Source organism: Gopherus evgoodei, chromosome 4, assembly GCF_007399415.2.
Source record: "Gopherus evgoodei ecotype Sinaloan lineage chromosome 4, rGopEvg1_v1.p, whole genome shotgun sequence".
Lineage (NCBI taxonomy): Eukaryota > Metazoa > Chordata > Testudines > Testudinidae > Gopherus > Gopherus evgoodei.
Window position 1 is genome coordinate 100,679,799 of NC_044325.1, and position 27,983 is coordinate 100,707,781.

General features: G+C 38.7%; 1 protein-coding gene across 5 annotated transcripts in view; it reads right to left on the reverse strand.

Annotated features, from left to right (window-relative positions):
* Window positions 1–27,983, reverse strand: part of USP47 (ubiquitin specific peptidase 47) — a 98,257-nt gene that overhangs the window by 7,130 nt on the left and 63,144 nt on the right. For all 5 annotated transcript variants that reach the window (XM_030560353.1, XM_030560352.1, XM_030560350.1 and 2 more), the window contains 10 exons: window positions 24,522–24,634; window positions 23,105–23,209; window positions 21,236–21,446; window positions 20,649–20,764; window positions 18,057–18,176; window positions 15,943–16,720; window positions 10,890–11,065; window positions 10,589–10,669; window positions 9,244–9,359; window positions 6,959–7,077 (listed from right to left, as the gene is read on the reverse strand). In XM_030560353.1, the coding sequence (XP_030416213.1) occupies window positions 6,959–7,077; window positions 9,244–9,359; window positions 10,589–10,669; window positions 10,890–11,065; window positions 15,943–16,720; window positions 18,057–18,176; window positions 20,649–20,764; window positions 21,236–21,446; window positions 23,105–23,209; window positions 24,522–24,634 (1,935 nt within the window). The remainder of the gene's footprint in view (window positions 1–6,958; window positions 7,078–9,243; window positions 9,360–10,588; window positions 10,670–10,889; window positions 11,066–15,942; window positions 16,721–18,056; window positions 18,177–20,648; window positions 20,765–21,235; window positions 21,447–23,104; window positions 23,210–24,521; window positions 24,635–27,983) is intronic.

The following is a 27,983-nucleotide window of genomic DNA, read 5'->3' on the forward strand; positions in this document are numbered from 1 at the left end:
TAGTGTAGATATAGCCTTTAGTCTGTGCAAAAGGTTGGACCACACAACTTTTGCAGCGAAAGGGACAGAGGTGTTCTGGTCCTCAGACCAACAGATTAATTCATGACAAAATTCTGTCTCATTCGGTTTCCAACACCTAAACTCAATAAAGCAATGGAATGGTGGGAAAAAACTGTATGTGATCATATAATAAAAGTAGAGCTGTGAAGTGATTAAACAAATTGCAATTAGTCGCACTGTTAAACAATACAATATCATTTAGTTAAATATTTTTGGATGTTTTCTACATGTTCAAATATATTGATTTCAATTGTAACCCAGAATACAAAGTGTACAGTGCTCACTTTATATTTATTTTTTATTACAAATATTTGCACTGTAAAAAACAGAAGAAATTAGTATTTTTCAATTCATCTAATACAAGTACTGTAGTGCAATCTCTATCATGAAAGTTGAACTTACAAACCTAGAATTATGTACAAAAACTAACTGCATTCAAAAATAAAACAATGTAAAACAGAGCCTACAAGTCCACTTAGTCCTATTTCTTGTTCAGCCAATTACTCAGACAAACAAGTTGGTTTACAATTCCAGGAGACAATGCTGCCTGTGTCTTGTTTACAATGTCACCTGAAAGTGAGAACAGGCATTTGCATAGCACCATTGCAGCTGGTGTCACAAGATATTTAGGTGTGAGATGTGCTAAGATTCATATGTCCTTTCATGCTTCAACCACCATTCCAGAGGACAGGCGTCCATACTGATGTCAGGTTGTGCTCAATAACAACCCAAAGCAGTGCGGACCAATGCATGTTCATTTTCATCCTCTGAGTCAGATGCCAGCAGCAGAAGGTTGATTTTCTTTTTTGGTGGTTCAGGTTCTATAGTTCCCTCATCGGAGTCTTGCTCTTTTAAGACTTCTGAAAGCTTGCTCCACACCTCGTCCCTCTTAGATTTTGGAAGGCAGTTCAGATTTTTAAACCTTGGGTTGAGTGTTGTAGCTATCTTTAGAAATCTCACATTGGTACCTTTTTAGAGTTTTGTCAAAGCTGCAGCAAAAGTGTTCTTAAAACAAACAACATGTACTGAGTCATCATCCGAGACGACTATAACACATGAAGTTTATGGCAGAATGTGGGTAAAATGGAACCGGAGACATGCAATTCTCCCCCAAGGAGTTCAGTCACAAATTTAATGAATGCATTTTTTTTTTAAAACAAACATTGTCAGCACGGAAGCATGTCCTCTGGAATGGTGGCCGAAGCATGAAGGGGCATATGAATATTTAGCATATCTGGCATGTAAATACTTTGCAATGCTGACTACTGAAGTCCCACACGAACACCTGTTCTCACTTTCTGGTGACGTAAATAAGAAGTGGGCAGCATTATCTCTCATAAATGTAAACAAACTTGTTTGTTTTAGCGATTGGATGAACAAGAAATAGGACTGAGTGAAACTCTAGGCTCAAAGGTTTGGTTTTATTTTTGAATGCAGTTAAATCTACAGTTATAAGCTGCACTTTCACGGTAAAGAGACTGCACGACAGTACTTGTATTAGGTGAATTGAAAAACTTTTTTTACAGTACAAATATTTAATAAAAAATATGAAGTGAGTAGTGTACGCTTTGTATTCTATGATGTAACTGGAATCAATATATTTGAAAATATAGAAAAACATCCAAAATATCTAGTAATTTCAATTGATATTCTATTTTTTAACAGTACCATTAAAACTGTGATTCATCGACAGCCCTAAATAAAAGGCAATTGAGGAAGCGCGCACACACACAAGGAAATTAAGTTCAGATTGCACTGACAGACAACCTTGACCTCTGAGTGCTTCAGTATAGAAATCCTTTTTGTAGGGAATTTCACAATATTTTAAAAAAGAGAACATGAAAAATACTAAGAAATTCCACTGTGTCCAATTACACTGCTCTACAGCCAAAATGCTTCTGAAACAAATGTAGTCCAAGTTTACTAATTCTGGGTCACTGAGAACGAAAATGATGCTTAAAATTGTTGATTGGCTCTAGTTTTCAAGATATGCTATTGGGTCGGTATATACGACCCTTGACTTGGCAATGGCGGAGGATAAGTGAGTTATAAAGGGAAGGGATCTCAATTTAAACCAGAAATCACTAAAATACTTCTTTGACTGGATCTATGAATAAATCTATGACTGGGTTTGGACAGTACTTGCTTTTGAGGCAAAACAATGAATGATGCAATCTGAAGCTGGTATTGCATCATATATGATATGAATTGCATCATGTTATTCCTAGAAGTCATGGATGATGCAATCGTAAGGAAGCTTACATCACTCTGCTGAACAAATTGCCCTATATCAGCTCTAGAAATCATACAGTGTCGTGCTCTCTTATTTGTCAGCGTTTGATTTTGCAAAGGGACACATTTCTGTTTAGCCAAAGTGAGCAGAGATGCCTCATACTTGTGTGAACAGTGCAGATAACTTCTGCTATGTTTGTGATGACGTGACTTTTGCATCCCAAAAGCACTGTATAACCACTATGGTTAAGAAAGCCTATCATCTTTATTTTGGCTGCAAAATTGGAGATCAGGACAAGAGGGGGGCCCCACACATATGCAGCAACACTTATGCAACAAATCTTCGCCAGTGGTTGAACAGGAAAAGGAAATCTATGCCTTTTGCAGTGCCAATGATTTGCAGAGAGCCAACAGATCATACAAGCAATTGTTACTTCTGCATGGTGCCTCCAGTTGGGAAAGGTGTGTCAAAGAAGAAAAAGTGGACTGTGCATTATCCAAACATTCCATCAGCTATACGCCCAGTACCCCACGGAGAAGGACTGCTGGTTCCTGATGCACCAGAATCACTCTCACTTGAGTCACATGAGGAAGAGGAAGAGGATGAAACTTCTGGTCCTGAACCATTAATGTTACAGGACCCACATTTTCTCCCATCCTCCTCCTCTGAACCACACCTCATAACACAAGGTGAACTGAATGACCTTGTCAGGGATTTGGAACTACCCAAGAGTAGGCAGAGCTGTGGGGCTCCAGATTACAGCAGTGGAATCTCCTGGCAGGCTATCAGGGCAAATGGAGCCCATCAATGCTTGCAGACTATTGCTGGACAGTGACAAGAGATGCTCCATTTAATGAATACAAGAGACAAGCCAAGAAGCGCCGAGTAGACACTGAATAGGACTAAACTATGTACATAATAGTTTGCCTTTTGTTTCAGAATAAATTTTATTTATATAACCCTTTTGCTGATTTTTAATGTGTTCCATAAACAGGACAGGTGAAATATTATCATGTAAAGCAACCATAAACACATGAAAAGACCTAGGTTTACAATTTATGATTAAAACTCTACTAGCTACACAATATACATAGACATAAAATGTAAAAACTTAAATATCTTAGAAACAGTAGCCAATCAGTTGTTTTAATTGTCATATTTGAATTCAGCACATCAAAATAAATAATAAATATCACATTTTATCTCTGAAGCAGACGACTTCTCAAAAATTGTAGACCAGTGTTAACAATTTGAGACAGTTCACAGACTGATGCTTTTCTTGAAGGCTGCAATACTGTGCTCCAGAATTTTAAATTAAGCCTCTACCTCTTATGGTTGTGAAAAAAAACTTTAAAAAGGTGATGAAAATGTCTGTGAGCACCCCCTGTAGACATCCTAAAATAATAGCTGTGAGAGATGTGAACTTTCCCTTTTCATTTCAAAGGGTTACTAATTCTGAAGTCAAATTATAACACTGTAAATAAAAACTCTTAAATATTTCACCACTGACCAAAAGCATACAAGAAAAGAATGGAATGATCTTAATATTATGATCCATTATAATGTCTTGTTCTGATGTAAACAGAAACTAGTTTGAGTGTGAATCTCTACATCATATGAAAGGAATTAGAATATTTTTGGAGTCCACACTCCTTTCTAAGGCAATGGAAAGTATCTTAGAGAAAACATAGCACTGTCTACTCGCCTTCCTAGAACTGATTGTATAAAGAACGAATACTGGCAGGCTATTAAGAGGTTGCATTACAAAATCCAATATGCATATGCAAAGCACTTTTTAAAAGCTCTGTAACTCTGACAAAATAACTTTCACCAGCTCCCAAAATGGTACAATGGCAACCATCTGCTTATCAAATTTCAGGTTTCTACCATTGACAGAGCTGTTCAAAAAGTCAGTATTTTATAATGGCTAAAGAGTGGGGATTTTCCCCCTCATTCTTGGATCTGAAAATGCTTAAAAAGTTTTGGCTCAAACTATCAAAAATTTGCTCCCTAACTGAAAAACAAACAATTTTTTTGGCTACAATTTGTAAAGATTAGAAAAAATATAAGCAACTGAAAATTTGCAGGAGGAGGGAGTTTGTTGCCATCATTTCATTTTATATTCTTCCTCTTCTCTAGCAAGTTCATTGTTTCCTCCGAGATCCTTCTCCTGGCTCTTTTCGGTCTCTTTCTCGGCTAATCTGAAAGCTGATAAGACAACAACTAAAAGGAAGACTTTGAAAAATACCAAAATGAAAGGCTCTTAAAGACAGCTGAAGATTGCAGAAGCCTCAAAGAAATGCAACTGGAAACTGATGCTATACACATCAAAAATAACGCCGCTGAAGAACAAAGATGGAAGAGCAGTTATTGACAGAACATGAATAGAAGCTGTCTGCAAAGATTTCTACACCGAACCGTTTGCACCTCAAACAAACATCCCACTACGAACACATCAACAGACCAACGAGCACGCACTCCCGGTCCTTGGCAGCGAAGTCTGACATGCAGTTTACCAAATGAAGGAAAGAAAAGCTCCAGGAAAAGACAGACTGACAATTGAAATGATAAAGACCTGGAGGAGAAGACCTCTGAAAAACCCTTGCTCAGAGGTTTAGCCACTACTTAGAAATGCAGAATATACATCGAGCTGGAAATAGTCCAACACCATTTTGCTGTACAAGAAGGACGACTGTGAAGATCTAAAGAACTACTGACCCATATGACTGCTCTCACATGTCTACAAGCTATTCACCAAAACAACAAACTGACTCTCACAGAGTCTGAATGAGCAGCACCGAAGAAAGCAGGCAGATATTCAAAGGAATTTCAGCACATTGGACTAGATCTTCACTCTAAATCAGCTATTGGAGTGCTCAAGGGAATAGAGATTTGCTTTATGCATTGCCTTCGCTGACTATGAAAAAGCATTTGACAGAGTAGAGATCTATGTAGTGCTGAAAGCTCTTGTAGTTTGTATTGATGCCCTGCTCTGCATCAAACTACTAAAGGAAGCAAACTCTGACTGCCCTATGGATATAACTCTGTTCAACAGTCCCCTTCGCATCCCAGTCAAAAAAGGTGTGAAGCAAGGAGATGCGGTTTCACTGAAACTCTTCACAGCCTGCCTCAAAATGGTAATGAGGCGGATGAACTGGAAAAGGTGGAATCAGCATCAATGGAGAGCAGCTAAACCACCGTAGATTCACAGACAATATTATGTTGATTGCTGAAAACACTATCAAACTATAGAAAATGCTGCAAGACCTCGACACGAAAAGCAGCCAAGTCGGACTGAAAAAGAACTGCTCTAAAACAAAATGTATGCAGTCCAATGCCTTGCCAAAAACCCAAATAATAGTCAAGGGAGAACAAATAGAAGAAGTTGAACAATGTCTATTTGAGCCAAAAAATTAACATGCACCATGATCAGGAAGGTGAACTCATGCAAAGAAAGAAAGCTGGGTGGCGTGCACATTCAATTTTATTGAGGATTTTCTCCAAGGGAAAAATCAACAAGGCAACACACGCCAATCACTGCAACTCAACAGTATTGCCAGCAATGTTGTATGGCAGCAAAACATGGGCACTGATGAAGATAGTGGAGCAACAACTGTCTGTCACAGAGAGAGCGTGACAGAAAGAAGAATTCTGGGGATCTCAGTCTGTGACCGAGTCCCCAATGACATGATCAGATACAGTGGAGTGTAGGACATTGTTGAAAGCAGGAACTGTAAAATGCAATGGGCTGGGAATTAGCGAGGCTCACTGACAAACGAACTACTTCTGTTGCCAAGTGGTACCCAAGGGAACGGAAAACGGCTGACCTCCAAAAAGGTGGGAAGATTTTATCGTGGAAAGACATGGACACATAGAGAAGGAAGGCCAGGATAAGAGAAGAATGGAAGATATGTTGTGATTGGAGCAATCTATATGAGACCAATCAATCAAGATGATCAAGATGAACTGAGAGTTACCACTTAGAATGGAAACACTTCTGCAACCTCAAGTGTAGGCACTGCTGCATTCTCAGCATCTAATACATATAGTCATAATTACAATCATTACACCTACATGTCTCTCTCTCACACAAACAAAGTTTGCAAAGAAACTATGAATAAAACTTCTCTAGTATTTTTCAAAACTAAAGCCAGGCACTGCAACAGGTTAACTTTATTATTATTATTATTTCTTCCCCTCTACCTCACCCCCTTTTGCAATTTATATTATCCTATTTTGATTACACTAGCACCACTGGTCTGAATAAATAATCTGAATGCCCTCATCTACTTCCCCACACTTAAATTCTACTCCTTTGGTCTCTTGGGCAAATAATTTTTTGATAATCAATTAAAATATAATTAATTGTTTTAATCATCACGGTATGTGCAGGCAAGGAGACTGTGCCTGGGCTGGTAAGTTTTCTTGTGCAATTCAGAAGGCTGCATTAAGTTTACATTTGAGTTCTCACGTCTAGAAAATACACTACAACTAAACTGAAAAAGAATCTTGAAGTGCAGTTTTAATTAGCTTCAGGAAAGTACAGAATGTAGAATGCAGTGAACCTAAAATAATTCAATAAACCAATTTTGATACAATTTCAATGTGCATTTTAATTCCAAAATGTTAGGGATCTAACTTTTTCTCATAATGCATTGTTATTACCGTCAAGTATTTCTAAGAAGACCTCCCAGTTGCTTGAAATATTAATATCTTCCTCATAGACATGATAATCCAGAAATACAGTGCCTGGATTCTTCCAGGTTTTCTTTCGTAGGCGAAACCTATAAATATGTTTAAGAAAACAGTAAGCTTTTGTTCACTGATACCAACTTACAATGGCAATGGATTCAATGACAATTTTTTTTTTTTGAGCCCTGGAGAAAGGTGTCACAAAATCCATGACATTTAAGAGTATGTTTACACTTCAATTGGGAGGCAGGACTGCAACATACTTAAGCTAGCTTTGAATGAGCTAGTTTGCTAAAAAGGTAAATGAAGCCACAGCAGCACAGGCTAACTGCCCAAGTATGTATCCAGGGACCCTGTGTGGCTAGTCTATTATGTTATTCCTACTCCTGTGGCTTCATTGCTATTCATGATCGAGATAGCATGGGTATGCCTATGCTGCAATCACATCTCCTGACAACAATACAGATGCTACCTTTAACACACAGAGGTTGCACAAACCACCCCTACTCTGCTTCCAGCCACACACAGGATCTTCACTCCTGCAAGAGGCCCAAGATTTTCAATTATGACCAAGCTTCACCTCTCTTTACTGGTAAATATAACTTTTCTTGCTTCTCAAAATTTCAATTTGGAGATCCTATAAAATTAACAGTATACCATCACACCTTCAAGTGGCTGCATGGAAATCTGGACCCTTAAGCATATCAATGCTGTCATTCATGGCCACTGGAGCTGGTTGCTAGAGACAGTATCTCCTTCAGCTAAGAGCTTAAGCACTTTCCTCTACAACATACCCAATACGGCAATCTTCAGCTATTAGATTTCCGAGAGGACACTGAAATTGCTGGCTTGGAGACCAATGATCTATGTAGAACATAATTCTACTTTTAGCCAGCAAGCTGGTCTTAGGGAAAACTGTTTATTTTGTGGCTAAAAATAAGCTGCTTGATGTATGCCCTCCAGCTATCAGACATGTGAAGCGCTCAGCAGAACTATCGTGTATCTACCGCATATTCTAAAAGCAGTTTAAATATTGTATAACTGGTGATCTGCTATGAATTGCAAAATTCTTAAAAAGGGGAAATAGAAAGTTTATTAAGTTCATAATTAAATACACTGTGAAATCTCATGTAGATACAAAATACAGGAGTACGCTTTGTATGTTATTTAGGTCTTTATGCATGACTCTTGTATGTGAGAATAAGTGAGCCTAAATTAAACCAGGCATACCAAATAATTCTGAGATGAATCATCATATTTCTATTTTCTGACAATACTGAAATATTAATCTCTCTCATTTGTAGGTGGGTTATTCAGAGAGGTTTCAATTATGGCTTTTGAAACCTAGTGCTGACAAGGAGACATTGCAAAGCTGCCATACACTGGCAAGCTCTAGAAAGGATTGTATTTATTAGTGGGAGTATACATGCTCAAGAGAATATGGGACTACGACTGTATCTGGCCAATCCATGGGGTACAGAAGGAAAGGGACAGTGGGAGGGAAGAATGGCTTCTTAAGCAGGAATGGGAAATAAATTAGTGGTGTTATTCTCCCCCAAGCTCTACTCTCAGCTTCTCCCCCACTAAAAACATTTTTTCTTCTTTAAAAAAAAGAGGACACACACTTAGAGGGTGGGTGTCTGACTCATGTGGCTCCATTTTGCAGATCTTCTCCAGCCCTGAGGCAAGAATTTAAAGTGTATGGAAAATCAGAAGAGGCAACATGTCAGAGCAATGCCACAGATCAGCATTTGTCTACTGCTACACAGAAATGTTTGGACTGTATCTCTCAGAGACGAGTCTTTTTTATTGTGAAATGTTTCTTTTCTTCCCTTTTCAGCTTTTAGAGAGGTACTGTTACCTTTAACATTCCCAACAATAAATACCATGACAGGATAGAAGTGTAAACAGATCTGAACTTATAGATTGCAGTGGTAAGCCATTTTAAAAAAAAAAGGTATTTCCATTTAAGCAGCACTCCCTCAATCTTTCCAGATGGAACGAAGGCTAGAAATTTATCACAAATTAATCTTTTATATTCACAGTTTGGCTCAGACAACATAACAACTGATCACCTTTCAACCATCTCCAAAAAATCCACTAAAAAAACAGCTGCGACTGATTATATTAATACTTTCTCCCATAAAGGAGAAACAAAATATTTATAGCAGGTCCTCTTGGCTTCTGAGGAACAGAAACAGGGGCACTCTTTGTTGTATTTAATCCACCAGTTTTAATCTTGACTGTATGTTTTTTACCTGTCAATCGTCAGATCTAAGCCACATTGCTCCCTGAGTTGAGGAAGTAGCTCCTCTTTTGACTGACGCACAGTCATTCCTTTAGCAAAAACAGCATCTAAAAGAAACTTGCATGGCTGTGAACACAACAAACATACATCAGTGCTAGTATTGTTTATTTATCAAACAGTATCTCTCATTCATGCTATAGTCTTGCTCAGTCTCCATCACCCAAGAAAATGACAGCTGATAACTTTGTGTGAGCAAGATACTCAACTAAACTGATTCACAACAGGCTGTGCTCATTAGTGCATTAGTAACTCATTGCTGTTTATTTCCAGTTCATTCACAAACCAAAAACTTCACTGAAATAAAGGCACAGTAGTTAAGAATTAAATATTGTGTACATTATTAAAACTTCAGAAACGTTGTAAAACATCATAGAATGTCAGGGTTGGAAGGGACCTCAGGAGGTCATCTAGTCCAATCCCCTGCTCAAAGCAGGACCAACCATGTTTCCACATATGATGGTGGGAGATTTGCCTTTTTTCCTAACAGAATAGATATATGGGCATTAAAATTATTTGGAAAGCTATTTTTCAATTAAATAAGTCCTGTAACCACACTGGTGCCATCCTTCTTTAGTTTTAATGTGCTATTTACTGGCTCCATAGTACAGAACTTCCTCTATTGAAGAAAGCTGTTCATACTTGGAAAATGATTTTTAATCAAAACATTGTCTGATCTTAAGTTAGTGATCAATTTCATTTCATGCATTATTCAATCAACTGTTCTTTTCTGCTTACATATCATATTAGTAACTGACGAAACTGCAGTGTATTTATTACAGGTGTAAATAAAGCACAACTCGGGTGCACTTGTAAACAAAGCAATTTTTATGTGGAAATTGAGACAAAACATGGACTCTACAAAGTTATTTTACAGTCACTTAATTGTACTTTAAGTCTCAAATGCATACTTATGTTAATCAATTGTATTACAAGACAGTCACCTTTGTTTCCAGCACTACTACAGACTAGTCTTGTGCGAACAGCTATATCACCATATTCAATTAGTGAATCTTTCTGAAAAAGTGTTGCTTTGCAGTATCTGATGGCAGTAAATATTCTAATACCACGTTATTGGAAAACATGAAGCCTATTAGAGAGTTCTTTCAACGTAAACTGTCTAGTTAGGGAGGCTTTCGGGAAAGAGAATGCATGGAGTGAAAAGTGAAAATTTAGTGGGGATTTTACCCTTAAGGGTTTTTGTGTTTTTTCTTTCCCCAAAAAATTAAGACTAATGCACATTTCACAGTGTCTTCATACACTACTTTCAGAAGATTTTAAAATATAAAATTACTTACTTCTGGCTCATTTATCAAGAGCTGGTACACTTTGACTCTGTATTCCCCCTTCTTAAGTGCTCTTCCAAGTCTAATAGTTATCTATTAATTGAAAAGAATCATCATCAGAACTGATATTAAAAGTCAAAAGTTAGTTCTCTTCTAATATTGTGTTAATACTACCAATATAGCAAGGATGCCATGAAGTAGGGTAGTGAATTTCATCCAACACAGAATTAGTCCGCAAAAGTTTCCCTAGGCAGCCAACTAAATCTGGTTCTATTCTATACATTTTTAATTATTCAAAGCTCATTTGATTAACCTTATTGTCATCAGAAAATGATGAAAGTGTCTCATTCAGCCGAACACTCTCAAACTCTTGATTGCTGGCATAGACTCGAAAGACCTTGAAGTGAGAAGAGAGAACTCCAACAAAGGGCTCCAAGTGTTGCTTGAAGGAAGACAGTGTAATTCTTTTATCAACATGCACAAGCAACCCTAAAGAACAAAAACAAAAACCCAAACCCAACCTTGTGTTACAAAGTGACCACCAAATTTTGCCCATTCAATTTGTGAAAACTTGTTTCCACATATTTGTTCACCATTATTTATATGGTAGTAATACCTAAGAGTGCCAGCCATGGAGCAGGTCCCTCTTCACATTTTATCTATATTAGATATTTTATAGCTCCCGTTATCATAAAATCAGAGTGCCACACAATTTTTCATATGTTTATGCTCAAACACCCCTGTGAGATAGTGAAGTATTATTAACTCCATTTTACAGATGGGGAACTGAGGCACTGAGAGCTTAAGTGTAAAATTTTAAAAACTATCTAAATAGCTAAGGGTGCTTTCAGAATTTGAACCTACCTGGCTTACTCATTGTCAAACGGGAAGTCTCTGACAGAGCAGGGAACTGGATCTAGAGCTGTGGGCTAGGTGTTTCTATCCCATTACTAACACTATACAAAATCCAGCTTTTATATAAGTCTCTGGCTAGCAGATGTGAATTTGCAATCTTACCCATTACCCTGCCATTGGAAGAAAGGAGCATGCTTCCCCTTCTCTTCAGCCCACCCAGGAACCTCTTGGCTACTTCACTGTGTATGTGGGGGCTGCCACAATTCTACTCTATTGAGGATGGATGCGTTTGCTACTTCTGTGCCCTCCTCACCCTGGTTGCTACAGCTATGTCAGTTGCTACTCAAAGCTTTCCCAATCCGAAGATTAACTTCTCAGATTATTCTCATTTGAACTGCTGCCCACAACATTTTGAATAGCTGTGATGAGACATCAGAGGCCCTACAGCATTATGCTTACAAGTTCAGAAAGGCATCACAACACCGGCTCTTGTTTGAAAGATTGCCTTTGGAACCATTAAAAAAAACTCTTAAAGTAACTTTAAAGAAAAAGATCAAAGCTGATGGTTTAGGTCCTTCAACACTCCAGAGAAATTTTCCTATTTGCCTAGCTTTTCAAACCCTTTTTGTACTTTCAATCTCAGTATATTACTTGTATCACTTAAACTATTCAACATATTTATCATGCCATAATGCAGTTATTTTTATACTCAATAGTAAGTCTCAAAGCTTTACTGTACTAGTCCATATTGAAAAGCAACAAGAAAACCTGCTTGCTTAGAATATTTTTATTTTTTCATGTATGCAATTTGGACTAAATTTAAGAATTACAAACAACTGGAGCCTACGCTATTTAGGTTTAATCACATTAGGCTGTATTACTCCAAGAATACTTATATAGCGCCAAATACACCTCTACCTCGATATAACATGAATTCGGATATAATGCGGTAAAGCACCGGGGAGCCCCAGGCCCTTTAAAGTGCCACCTGAGCCCAGCTGCTGGTCTCACCTATAAGGCAGTGACATTTTTTTGGTTCCCGAGGACCGCGTTATATCAGGGTAGAGGTGTACTACATGGTGAAGCACCTGTCCTACTGAAATCAATGGAACTATGTAAGTAAAGCAAGCAAGATTTGTCCATTATTTCCAGACAGGAAGAATTCTGTCAAGGGCAGATCCTCAGCTTACATAAATGGTCACAGTTCACGGACTTCAATGGAGCCATGTCAATTTACACAATTTGAGGATATGTCCCTCTGCCAATAACTAGCCTTTATCATTTGCTCATGAGAAAGGATATAAAGAATGATGCAATTTATGCAGCTTATTTTTAATATAACGTTACAAACTGAATTAAACTATTTGAAATAAGCATTTTAAACTATACTATATAACAGCGGGAATGCGCTGCTTTTTCTAGGTTTAATCTACAGTAACAAAAAGTACAGTGAAAGGGCTTATGATTGCTAAAATAGGAGAAAATACATAGATACATGAAGTAGTTTATGGATGCTCTCCAACTGAGTTATTTTCTGAAGAGAAATCTAAGTATAATATATAACTCCAAACTTAAAATACTTCAAAATTGTTCATGCTGCTGTACAAAGATATATTTCAGATATTTTTCCTCAATATACCAATTAATACAATGCAACAAGCAAGCATAAAAAATAACCTAAAAAACTAATGCTTTTGTTTAATTATTCCTGTAAAATTGATCAGTATTTGCAGTGGTTCAAACCCAGATTAGTATGAAAGAGTCTTTTCAAGTTTTAAAAGGAGATTTTACATTTTTTGTTCATACTTCTGCAGTACCTACGATTCAACTTCTCTAATTGCGGTTTTATAACAACAAATGTTCAGTAAATGTTGTGTATCAAAGCAATAGCTACAGGTTACAAGGACGTTTATTTACTCTACTCTTACTACTTCAAGATACCTAATTTCATAAAAATCCTTCAGTTCACCAAAAAAAAAAGTCCATTTACCACCCACATTTTCACTTGGTCATCTCTTTAGGCATGCTAATATAAATTTACACTAGATATTTTATATTTTTCTTCAACTTCTCTTCACTTTCTAATTCCTGCTATTAATTTCGTGCCAGTCTCTTCATTACATACCACCTACAAAATCTACTATGGCTTTTGTTTTTCTTTTCTGTATGTACAGTAACTCCTCACTTAACATCGTCCCAGTTAAAGTTGTTTCATTGTTACATTGCTGATCAATTAGAGAACATGCTCATTTAAAGTTGCGCAATGCTCCCTTATAATGTTGTTTGGTAGCTGCCTGCTTTGCCCACTGCTTGCAGAAAGAGCAGCCCGTTGAAGCTAGCTGGTGGGGGCCTGGAACCAGGGTGGGCTGTCAGCCCCCGTATCAGTTTCCCTAAGGCTCCTGTGCGGCAGTTGCCCAGCAGGCTGTCAATGGCCAGGCAGTTCAGGTGTCTCTCCCCCAACTGCCATGTGCTGCTTCTGCCCTCTCGGCCTTGGAGCTATTCCCGGGAGCCTCCTGCATACTGTGCAGAAGGGGGTGAGGGGGGAGAAGAGCGGTGCTTATGTCAGGGTGTCCTCCTCCCCCCACTCCTGTACCCCATCTCCATGGGGGAGGAGGGGTACACAACAGGGCTCAGAACAGAGGGAGCTTCCTGAAAACAGCTGCTGTCTCAACTTGTTGATCTACTTAAAAAGGCACTGCACTTAGCGTTGGGTCAGCATACTTAAAGGGGCAATGTGCATCTCTCTCACACACACAGGTAGTGTCTGTCTGTCTGTGTCATGCTGTCTCCCCTCCCTCCAGTTGTGCTGCCTTGTAGAATGTGAGGCCACATTAACAACATGTTAACCCTTGAGGGCTCAGCCGAGTGTTAGCACATCATTTAGCAGCAAGGCATTCCCTGGGAAAGATCCCATCCTCTGACTCCACCACCTCAAGAATCAAACAAAATAGCTCAGTGGAGAATCAAACAAAATAGCTTAGTAGTTTAAGCACTGGCCTACTAAATCTAGGTTGTGAGTTCAATCCTTGAGGGGGGCACTTATGGATCTGGGACAAAATCAGTACTTGGTCCTGCTAGTGAAGGCAGGGGGCTGGACTCGATGACTTTTCAGGATCCCTTCTAGTTCTATGAGATAGGTATAAGCCTCACAATCATCATTGCTGTGTGTTAAATTGTTTGTTTAAAATAAATACTGTGCATATAATGTCTTTTGTCTGGCAAAAAAAATTCCCTGGATCCTAATCCCCCCTATTTACATTAATTCTTATGGGGAAATTGGATTTGCTTAAAATCATTTCACTTAAAGTAGCATTTTTCAGTAACATAACTACAATGTTAAGCGAGGAGTTACTGTATGTTTAAAATAAATGTATAAAATATATGTAAAAGATCAACAGCAATATGACTCATTTGTGTTAGACTCTCTTCAAATTTGGTGTATCATTTTATCTGGGACCAGATATTCCTCTGTACTTAACCTAACATATTTAGATTAGTGAAGCTCCACATACTCTATAGCTGCGGAAACAAAATGTATTTTGTTCCACAGGAATTCAAGTTTTTCTTTACAATAAAAATGATATCTAAAAACAAAAATGGTATCATAATTGTTAGGGAAGTTATCACTACTATTTGCTCTTTGAGCTACAAGCAAACATTGTATGACATTGTACGAAGTCAGTGTCAGAAAAGCTATACTGCGCTTACCCTCTAGCCATTTTTTCCCCATAAATATATACAAGATGCTATTTCCAAGAACAAGAATTATGACTGCCATTCTATTGTTCACTGGGAAACTTCACACTTTTCTTACAAAGTGTTATAACATGGCTTAGCAAGTGAACATGAAAATATATTGTTGACATATTGCTACGCATTCTGAAAAAATGCATTAAAACTGCGTGCTTCAATGGTCTAGTTCAAAGCAGTTCTAAAAAATTTAAGCAACTCAAGGACCCCTATTTCTGATTTAAATTTTTTGGGGCATCCTCAAGTCCCCACTCAGCCCCAGACCCCACTCCCTCTACCCCTTCCCCCAAGGCCCTACCCCACTGCACCTCTTCCTGCCCCCCGCTCACTCCTTCCTGCCCCCAGCTTGCTCTTCCCCACTCTCACTCACTTTCACCAGATTGGGATTGGGGTGCAGGAGGGTGTGTGGGGTGCAGGCTCTGGGAGGGAGTTTGGGCATGGGAGTTCTGGGAGCAGCACAGAGCCAGGGCAGGCAAGGAGCCTGCCTCACCCCTGCTGCGCTCCAAGACTTTTAGCCCCTAAAATCTCCCCGTTTGGCTTCAGTAGCCTCTGGGAGATAGAGCCCACTCTGGGAGGTGCTAGGAGTGAGGGGGAGGAGTTGATCAGAATGGCCCGGGGACCCCTAGGGGTCTGCAGAGCCCAGTTTGAAAAAACAGTGGTCCAGTTAAATTTTAATACTTTGTTTTTTCAGACTGTATTTCTCCATGTTAAAAGCTAGATGGATTAAAAGGTATTTTTAATAAAATAGAATAAATACATACATTTCTGTCCTTCTCCTGAACCTTCATCTGAAGCATAGGGCTCTGCTTTGAAGTACATGTATTGTGCTTCTCCTGTACTCTTGCCACTTTCATCATATTCACTGTCAGTTCCAGAATCATCTTCTGCTGTGTCCCAGGTTTCCTTTTTCCCTTCATTTGCTTTAGATCTCCTACTACTTGTGATGCTATGAGAATCAAGTCCATTAGCCAAGGGCATCGGGGCACTGTCCACGTTGCATAAAGTGTCACTGCTGTGACTGGAACTAAGAATATCACTGTCCACTGAACTTGTGCTTCTGTCATTATTCACATCAGAATCTGACCGCTCCTCTGACTGGAAATTTTCTGGATCAGAAATTTGAATTTGGTTTTCAAGTTCTCTGTTTTCTGCTGATGCTAAAGAGTCTACCTCATTCAAAGGTGATTCAATGCTTTCAAAGTCACTTGCTTCTGTGCTCTTGCTACTGTCTGCATTATCTCCTTCCTGCTCTTGCTGGAGCGACAAGCTTTTGAGTTTTTCAGTGCTTTCTTCCAGGACAGCCTCTACAGATCTCATATTACCCAGAGGTCCTTTCACTCTTGCACAGGCTTCATCCAAATTACCTGAATCTCCACTTGCTTTTTGATTGACTGTCCTTTTAAATTGAGACCCAGGAGATTGTTCTGGCAATGAAACATATAGCCTGATTGTGTTTGCATGACGATCCAAAAGTTTCCACAAATGAGAGTCTGTATATGCCATCTGGCGATCCAATGACTCCGAACTTTCAACGAATACCTAAACATAAAATCATACAATTATACTACATAGCTATGTTACTTAATAGTATAGGCAACAACATACAATATATACTAGTATTCAGAATGCATTGGAAAGATGACAATATAAAAATTAATCTATTTTTAAATCCCAGTTTTAGAGGAGACTTAATAAAGAATACCTAGCTTATTAATTATTCTGAGAGCTAAATAATTTAGTTTTACATATATTAAATAATCATACTAGGCAGATTACAAGTAAGTTGTAAATAGGTGGACAGGGCTCCTACCAGCACTACTAAAATACTGTAGGCAAAATTTTAAAAACAAAACACTTTCCTAGAACCAGAAGGGTAGTATGCATACAGAGTAAGTTGCACCACCTAACATACAACTGATACGTGTTAGCACATATGCACTTGTATTTTTGTGATGGAGTCAAGGTTAAGTCCCTTTTGGAAGAGGGACCCTAAGTCTCTTATTTGAATTTATGATATTGCTTAAATAAATGCATGGGCATAACTATAGGCTATTTGCATCTTAGGATTCAAAGGGCTGTTTTGGTGGAAGGTGAATTCCTGTTTTCCCTTCCTCAAAGGTTGCCATGCTTTACTGAGGTTTCCTCAAATGAAAAGGCTTTGATGCAAGCTCATTATGGAGTCTATCAGCTACAGAGCAATACAAAGCACTCACAAAACCCTGCTGGATCCAGACACAATATTCCTATGTAGCAACATGTTTTGATACCAAACCACTCTTGAACCCAAACCTCAAAGCCAGAAGATAATTAATGGAAGAAATGTCCCATGGGACCAGTTAAACCACTACAAAGCTATATATGCCAAAAGTACAAAATTATTTAAGTTCTCACTTGCACTATGAAGCTAGTGCTGGAAATATTTACTATAAATACTTTGGTCAAAGCTAGCAGATTGTAAGAATAGGTTTTTTGTTTAGGTTCTGAAGGAACTCCCATTCCAGGAGCAGATATAATGGGCCCAAGGCCTTGAAATACATATTATACCAGTCTGTGAGCAATACACTGCCCCTGCTGCATTCATTAGTACTAGGATCTTATGCTGTTGAACTTCAGAGATCAGTCAGATTGCAGAATGTTGGAAACAGCTCAACCTTGTCTTAGCCATCTGGTTTCAGATAACTCTTACGCTAGCTCTCTTAACAGTACAAAATTTGTGAGGTTCTCTTAAACTGAGAGGGGATTTTGAACTGAAGAAAAAAATGAAGTAAATGATATATCCAGCTGTTCTATGTAAGTATTGTAAAAGTTAGAAAAATCTAAGTAATGGTTATAAATATATTAGAAAAGAATGATTTAAAAAAGAGAGAGATCTTACCTTATTACTTCTAAAAAAGCCTTCAGCTTTCAGCGTTTTGTTGCCCACATTGAGAAGACGCAAGTCATTGTAGCAACGTTCCAGTACTACCCGCATCGTTTCAGCAGGCAGACATACAGCCTACAACACCATAATGCAGTTTAAGAAAAACAGCATATCCTTTCATAAATATTTTAACTTGATTTCTAAAAGCTACCACATGGGAGGAGAAAGTTTGGTTATTATTAGAATACATAAAATAAAGAGATTAAATCAGCCTGATTAAACTGTTTAAAAAGTTTGAAGGGAACAGTGAAAACCAGTTTCATTGTTTTCACCTTATTGTACAGGATGAGAACAAGGGCACCTTAATGAAATTAGAAGGCAATAAATTCAGAACAAAAAAAAATACTGCTTTAACTGATATGCAGTCAAATTTTGAAACTCACTTCTGCAGGAGGTAGAGTAACAAACAAATGTTTTTAAGGCAGCTGGTTACATCTTCAAATGGCTAAATATTTGTAGTTATGCAAGTTAAGAAGAGAGCGTGAAGAAGCCAATCTGAGAGGGTAAGAAAGTAAATCTTCTGAAGCATCAAATATTGCCCATTGGTCAGCCATCTTCTATAAGCGTTTTGATAAAATAAATTGAATGAAAAATTTTTGAAAGCAAACACAAAAACAGGATCTGTTTCAAACCCTTTGAAATAGAAACATCTTCAAAATTTTGAATTTTGCAGGAGATTTTTTCCTTCATTTTTCCAGTGATATTTCATATTAGGAAAAGATATATGGGAAGTTACATAAGGACTGACTAAGACCAGTTTTATTCTACTGTAATTCTAACAATGACAATGGAGTTACTGTAGTCTTATACCACTGCAACCATGGCAAATCAGCCCCCAAATGAAAGCATCCTATGCCATAAAAGCTGTCAAAAGTGGTATCCTGCAAGAGCAGTAAAACATAGTGATCTCACAATATAACAAATTCTACCTAATCTATTTCGAAGCTGAAATTCAGATTTCAGGATGACCCTGGAATTTGAGCCATATATACACCTCTATCCCGATATAACACGAATTTGGATAAAACATGGTAAAGCAGCGCTCCGGGAAAGGGGGTGGGTGGGCTGCGCACTCTGGTGGATCAAAGCAAGTTCGATATAATGCAGTTTCATCTATAATGCAGTAAGACTTTTTGGCTCCCGAGGACAACGTTATATCAGGGTAAAAGTATTGTTATTCATTCATATTAACACTGAGCTTGAGATTCCCTGCTGAGCCTCTGAAGGGCAGCATAGAACTCTCAGCTCTGAGGACAAAGGGACTTATCCTGATTCTTGGCTGTTCTCAGGGAAGGAGAGTACTGCAACGCTACATGTTGTTACACCACCACTAGCATGCTGCCTACACCAGGGGCTTGTGAGGGAGTCTTTGCATGCAAATGTACATGTCTTCTCCTGTGTCTGTCAGGAATCTTCTCCTGGCTGGATCCGGGCTGTCAGGACACTTCTATGTACAGTAACTCCTCGCTTAACGTTGTAGTTATGCTCCTGAAAAATGCGACTAAGTGAAACGATGTTAAGTGAATCCAATTTGCCCATAAGAATTAATGTAAATGGGGGGGTTACGTTCCAAGGGAATTTTTTTCACCAGACAAAAGACTATATAAACAAACACACACACACTGTATAAGTTTTAAACAATTTAATACTGTACAAAGCAATGATGATTGTGAAGTTTGGTTGAGGTGGTGAAGTCAGAGGGTGGGATATTTCCCAGGGAATACCTTATTGCTAAATGATGAACTAGTACTTAGCTGAGCCCTCAAGGGTTAACATATTGCTATTAACGTAGCCTCACACTCTACAAGGCAGCACAAATGGAGACAGAGACAGCATGGCACTCAGAGTCAGAGACACACACCCTATGCGAGAGAGATGTGCATTGCCTCTTTAATTAAGTACACTGACCCCACTTTAAGTACATTGCCTTTTTAAGTAGATCAGCAAGTTGAAACAGCAGCTGCTGCCAGCAAGCTCCCTCTGTCCTGAGCCCTGTTGTGTCCCCGGTTTCCCCACCCCACCATGGAGATGGGGTAAGGGGGGCAGGAGCAGGGGAACAGCCTGACATTAAGTCTCCCCTTCCCCGCCTCCACCCACCAAGCAGAAAGCTCCCAGGGGCAGCTCTAAGGCAGAGGGCAGGAGAAGCACATGGTAGTGAGGGAAGGGACAGCTGAACTGCTGGCAACTGATAGCCTGCTGTGCGGCTGCCGCACAGGAAACTTAGGGGACTGGGGAGCTGATGAGGGGCTGCCGGTCCATCCTGGTTCGAAGCCCCCACCAGCTAGCTCCAATGGGCTGCTCTTTCTGCAAGCAGTGAACGAAGTAGGGCAGCTGCCAAACAACGTTATAAGGGAGCACTGCACAACTTTAAACAAGCATATTCTCTGACTGATCAGCAACGTAACAACGAAACAACGTTAACCAGGATGAATTTAAGTGAGGAGTTACTGTAGTCTGAAGGCCTGGGAGCAGCATGAGGTTCTCACCCATGGTATTTAAATCATACTAGGTTTTCATATTTAGATTGAATTAAAAACTATAAATTACCTTTGAAATGAGTTGCTTGAATTCTGTAACTGTCTGATTCAAATAAGCTCGCACACTGATAGAAGGAGCAACAGATTCAGTCTTTAGGTCTACTACATGAACCTTCACCATAACCTCTGTAGCAAAGAGAAAATATAGTATGAGAATGATTCCGTTAAAAAAAAAAACAGAAGAAATGTGATGTTTACAGTATACCATTTAAAGACTATCATTAAATATACATGAGTTTTAACTCACTCCACTAGCAGTCACGATCACAGCATTCTACTTTCAGGCAGTAAGATAAGCAACTAATCTAATGCCAACTAGATAAAAATGTTATTCAATGTATCATCTAATTATAGTAATGCTTTCTAGCACTGCTTTAATTAGAACACTGTCAGCATCTGCTACATAAAAATGTAACAATTAGACTAGTTAACATTTTTGAATGCTGCAGATTTTACTAGAATCTAATTCAAGAAAAAAAAATCTCATTCATTCACACTCAAGCATTTTTGTTTCACATTGCAGAGTTTGTATTTATCACCACACTGTATATTATAAACTTTACGCTGATTTTGGATTTATGGAACTATATTTCTTACCTCCAGGTTTATAACACTGGAAAACCTGGTCAGGTGTTCTTGTTTCCAAAAGTAAGTCAAACATGTATGTTGATTTGACTCCTCCAAGTAAGAGTCCCATTGGTATATCCTCCTCCTCCTCTTCAAATGATCGCTCCAAGTAATCGTGGAACTCGTCATATTTAACAAGACGACAGCAGTCCAGAGGAACTGCTTCTTCTATATCCATTATCTAGAATGTAAATGCAGAAGTGAAATTAAATACTATTTCACAATAAGGTATATATATTTTTTCTTTAACATAATGCATTTCTCCCTCTTCCAACAATAGCCCTTTGAGAATCCAGGCATGGTTCTTCTTGGCTGCATTAAGTTCTCACATGAAACCTGACCTAGCCAAGGTCCTACTACCATTATCCTATCTCCCACACATCTCTTGGCACACACAGTATTTAACTGGTAATGCCACTTGGATTATGGCTTTGCATGCCAAACAATCACTAATAAAAGTGAAAGAGCTGCTGTGTTCAGAACCTTATGCTACTTCTTTTATCAGGAGGCCAACAGAAGAATGTTTGTTGTTTGTTTTTTAAATTAGACCGAGTGGCAGAAGACAAATTTGTCCTTCTCAAAGCAAATATGACTAGGGAGAAGAGAAGAATACAAGTGAAACCAAGAGTAGTTAGTAGATGTGATTGTGGAAACAGGGACCCTGAGCACCTGAAGACACAATCCAAGGAAAATGTCTGGACAGCAGATAAGGTTGCATATTGACTAAAAGTGGTGACTTCAGGGCCATAGCGTAAGTACTGTAAGCCCCAATTAACAGAATCATGTGATCACATCACAATGTGAACTTTCCATTTAAAAAACTAAGCTCCTACTCCATGATTGCAAAGAAAAGCTTGAAAATATGATGTAAAAGTAACTGATGCCGCAGCATCTGCACATAGCCTGAAACAATAGCTCTAAGAGGGATGAATTGCCCAAGCATCTCAAATGGGGTTTTCACCCCAAGACCCCCTGCTCTGGAGGGGCCATGCTAACACTACTCTGGCAGAGAACATGGAGTGAGGCAGAAACGAAAGAATGCAGCAAATCCAACCCATCCACCCAAGCAGATACATCCCAGGTGCTGAGATTAGCACTGAAGGGCCCCATGCTACCACTACTTTTTTGTGAGGGTGGGGAAGGGAGTTGGGAGATGAGCGTGGCAGGCAGGCAGGAAATGGAAGCCCATTGTGGATGCACCCAGGTTCCCCTGCCACCATTACAGTACACAGGAGTTGTGGTATGCCCAGGGTCCTGGACTGCCTTAATCTGTCCCTGGCCTGGATGTCCTTTACAATTAGATGTCTTTAGAAATATGAGCATCTACAACTCATGCTTCTTTTAGTCTATCTGAAAATAGAGTCACCCATTGGTCCTCTAGAATTAGGAATAAATGTCACTGGATCAAGTGTTCAGAAACCTTCATGACAATTATCTTTTGCCTATATTTATTTTCACACTATTACTGCAATCCTACTATAAATTGTCATACTTCCTCAAAATATGGAGATTAGAGTTAAATTACTGGTAGAAGAAAAAAAAATCACTTGTGATAAACCAACCACGAAGATGGCATTGAGGTTTCAGAATATGGGTCTGGGAAGCTAAACTGGTTTTTTAAAGGAAAGGTTGGTGCCACACCAATTATACAAAAACATCAGCTATCAGTGGAATAACTTTGTCGGTAGAATCAAAATAGAATGCCTTGTGCTGCTTTTCTATATAAAAGAGAGCAGTCAAAGATGGCAAAATGAAAATATAAAAATACACTATGGACAAATATTATGCAGTCAAACTACATTAGCCAGTTTTGCGATATTGCCATTCCTGATGCCGTACCTTGTAAGCTATTTTTACAGCTTCCTTCAGTGTCTTGTCCTTATGAACTTCTAATTTATTCTCCATCATTATTTGTTTCACAGGATGCATACAGAACAATTTTATCTGTAAAAACATCAATAGAATGAATAACCTTAATCTGTCACAAATGCATTTGCAAATACAGTACACTGCCATTTATTCAAAATCCTATTACCAGAAAATCTGATTCCACAGTGTGACCCCAATTAGCCCTATAATAATCGCCCGCTAATAAGTTGTCAGTGAGCCATTTAGAACCTATTAATGCTAATCAAGAGATTTGCTCTTTTAATGCTTTATATTCTGTACTTTATTAAAGAGTTAGAATTTATTTTCAGTAAAATTGTTTTTCATTCTTTAACAAAGTACCAAGTGTTAAGCATTAACATGACAAAGCCATTAATTAGTTCTAACAAGTGCTAAGAGACTAACTGAGAAAATATTAGCAGGTGATTCACTAACATAGGGCTACATGCACTGAAACTGCTGCTAAAAATAGAACTTCCTTTTATCCGAATGGCTGGATATCTGAAAGTTTTGGGTGCCTTCCTAGCCATTCAGATAAATGGAGCATACTGTAATGTCTTTTACTGTAAAACTATGTTTGAATGGACAGCCACATCTTGAATTAACCAAACAAAACACAGCTGGAGCAGTACTGCAGCTTTAACCTTATTTCAACCAGCTGAAAACACTTTAAAAGGCAACACTGGGGTGAAGGTGGAACAGAAACTGAATAGCAGTATTTGCTGAACAAAAGGTTTAAAATTACAAGTCACAAAGTGCCAGATCCAGAACTATAGAGATTGTCTACTATTTGGTCAATGTTCAGTATAAAGAAATAAATTTTATATTAAAATGCATCCTCTTTCAAATTCTACCAACAAGGGATGTGAAAGTATAGTTTTGTGTTAACAATGTAATTTTTAAGGCTGTACAGTGCTGTCACTGAAAACCACCATCTGCTCCTAAAGTGGACTGACTGAAATTTACCCTAAGAGCTGCATGATCACAGCTGCCACATTTTTTGCTTGTTATATATCTCCAACCAGAAAATTAAATTTAAAAACCAGACAAGGAATCGCATTTCTGAAGGAAACTTCTAGGGTCCACAATGGTATATATAAAGATTTAGAGTGTCAGAGACTACTAAAATATAGCACTTTTGTTTACTTAGTAATTTAAAATTTGGGGATCTAGCTGACTACAGATTATAGCCCTGCCCTCCTCTTTGTAGGGCATTCAGATATGTAGCGCCTTAGTTTTTATTGAGCTACCTATGTAAATACTTCACACACTATATAAGACTCATGGTATTGTAGTAATCATTTACAATATATTTAAACTGTTCTTAATAGAAGTGTAGAGTCAATGTTAAGCAACCTGGAATTCTAACCTTGCAAGTATTGCGCTCAATTTCACGTTGCTTCTTTTCTTGCTCTTCTAACTCTTTTTCTTTCTGTACCAATTGTTTAATATGCTCTGGATATTCATTCACATCAAGAAATTCTATAAATAAAAACACACAAATTAAATGCTGATTAAAAAGAAGACTACTTTTTAAATGGCACTTTTTCCTGTAGAATTCTTCACTGTTTGCAATATCCTCTGAGCAACCTGACAAATTTCTCCCTTCCTACTTTACTCTTTTCAGTTAAGCTTCTGACTGTTTTTCCCTGTGTTTCAAGGGGAGTTGAGGACAACTTGATTTTATTTCTTCAGTTATACTTTATCAAAGAGATTAGAATCCCACAAAGTATAGTGTTAGATAATAATGCAGAGTCAGCAAGGAGTTTTGCTGTTTATCAAGGGAGTCAAGACTGAAGACTACGTTCTAAAAGAGAAGTTTATTACAATCAACTCACTCACCTTCCAGGAACAGGAGAACATTCCAACTTATATCATCAATATAATGATAAAATAAATGTGGGGGGGTTTTTTGTTTTGTTTTTTTTAATACAGAGCAATGCACTAGGTAAGATTCTCTGCTACGAAGGGAGAAATGTAGAATCTGTGACATTTCTCAAAAAGTTAAAGGAGAAACAAGTTAACACCTGCAAATGAAGCTGTCTTTTGGCCTTCAAGTGTCATACACACCCTGTGGAATTGGACACATTCCTTCTCAAGTTTAAAAAGTAGTTTAGCCTATCACCTTCTTTGTAGAAGATGTGGGCTGGCCAGAGTTAGGCATTTGATGATATGAAAATAATATCATAAATGTTAGACACAGATGATGCTGAAAACTGAAAATCCTCACTCGAGGATTTCTTGAGAAAATACTATCCAATGCATCTTTGTGAAAACATGCTCGACAGCTGATTAAAGTTACAGATTTTGTGGAACTTCAGAGTAAACAGCATATGGAAATTACTGGTTCTTGTTGGGAATGACCAATATTAGTTCAGTCATTCAAATGCTGCATCACTCAATTCTATGTTCTCTCCCCTTAGATATTCTATTTTAGCCATATATTTTGTAAAAATCCTTGGGCTGACAGCATTCTATCACCAACCTACTGCAAGTTGGAGGATTCTTTAATGGTCTCTAACTCATATCTTTGTCTCCACTAAAGCATATGGTATTTCTTTATAGCAACTAGATACCTAAAGCCACCCAACTTCTCAGAAATCACTGGAACCTGGTACTTAGCTATAGCTGTTCTCTTGTAATTTTTTCCCCTATTACACACAAAATGTTGTATTTCCTTTGAAGCTAGAGGTATACCATTATTCACTGTATGGAGAAATATACTGGCATGGGACAGAGATAAGGAGGTTACTTGTCTTCTGTATTCCCTGTGGGATAAACATGTGCTCCATGTGCCCAGAGTCAGAGAACTCTGGAAGCAGTGTCTGTTGGCATGCACCCAGTGCCCTTACCCTCACGCCTCCAATGAAAGGGAATTTCGGCCAACCGTCTCTCCAGTTCCTTCTTTACCACAAATCGAAATAAGGTCTGAAGCATAGGGAAAGACAGGGACCACACATCACAAATAACCTCCTCGAGTGCTGGTCCCTCTGTGTATTCCACTACGAGTGACTGACAAGCAATACTCAAGAAGGAGGAAAGGACAAGGTCAAAGGCAGCAGAGTAGTTTGAAGGACTGTTGCCCCAAAGGATCAATCAGGAGCAGAGTACTGTACAAGAGCATAATATCTCACAAAACATATGTATGGGAGTCCATGTCGCTGCTTTACAAATGTGAACCAGATGCACTTCCTAAAGCAATGCTGTAGATGTTGCGTTTGCTCTTGGGTTTGAGGGCTCATTCTACACTTGCAATGGAGGAAGATGAAAAAATTGACAGTAAGATACAACCAGAGATCCCATTCATGATCCTCTGAGAGGAGATAGCTTGATCTCGGACTCCTTCCCTCACAGAGAAAGAGTCTGGGAGATTTTTTAATCAACTGTGTCTTTTGTACATAGAAGGTTGGGATCAACAGGGCTCCCAATTGACCTACCTTCTTGGCTGACATGATAGCCACAAGGAATGCAACTTTCATGGATAAATGAGAAGTGGAACATGTAGCTAATAGCTTGAAGGGAAGCTTTGACAGAACTTACAGCACAATGCTGAAATGAGGGGTAGGCTTCCTTTCTGGTGGAAAGGTGCTAATTAAGTCCTTTAAGAATCTGATAGTCAACAGGTGAGTGAAAACCAAGTAACTATCAGATAGGCACATACTGCCTACTGCCTGCTGCAGGTGGACTCGTAAAAACTCAGGGAAACGCCATCCATTCTGAGAAAAAGACGACAATCCAAAATTGAAGGAATATCTTCTTACTTGGGCGATATGTGCTTCTGACATGCCCTGAAGGAGAAACGCTTCCACTTGGCCAAACAGGATTACCTAGTGAACCTTTCTGCTGTTAAGGATAGTTTGTAGATATTCCAAACAAGAAAGTTCTAGTGTTGATGGCCATCCAAAAAACAAGCTGTAGGATGAAGCATATCGGGGTTGGGATACTTGATTCTGCCACTCTCCTGGATCAAGAGGTCAGAAAATGATTAGTGCTAACAGGATGACAGCCACTGAAGTATGGGAACCAAAACTGTCTGGGCCAATGAGGATGACTCTTGCCCTGTCTTGATGAATTTTCTCAAAGTAGGAGCAGTAAAGGAGGAACTGTGTAGCTCAAATGATCCAATCATGAAAGAAGGAGAGCGCCACCTTGAGAGTGTAGTCCTAGAGCACCTCTGGAGCAATGTGTGTTGCATTTCTTCTTCATTTGGGAGGTGAACAGAACTGAGTGAAAATGTCACTTACTACTGACTTGACAATTCCCATTCACGATAGATGGCAAAATGCCTGCTTGAGGGCATCTGCCAGCACATGGTGAGTCTCTGGAAGGTAAGCTGCCAGCGGTGTGTGATTTGATTCTTGATGCACCAGTTCTAGAGGGTGACTGCTTCTACATACAGGTGGATTGAGCTCACACCTCCCTGTTTCTTGATGTAAAAAGATGGTTGCCATATTGTCTAATATTATGAGGACATGGTGGGACACTATGAATTTCAGAAAAACTTTGCAAGCTTCTTGAACTGCCCAAAATTCAGGAAGGCTGATGGATACCTTGAGAAGCCAGGATGCACAAGTGTCTTGAGATATATGACTGTCCATTTGCACTGCCCAGCGAAAGAGAGAAGATGGTAGGAAGGGGATGTCCACAAAGACCTGATGAGAGTCCTTCCACCATGTTAGAGAAGCTGTTACTCTGGAAGGAATTGTTACCATAGCGTTAATGTTTGGTGAACACACAGTGTAGAGTCATGCCTGAAGGTAATGTAGGCGGAGTCTGGCAAAAGGGGTAATTTAAGAAAAAACAGCTTCATGCATTTCTTAGGGGCTTGCTC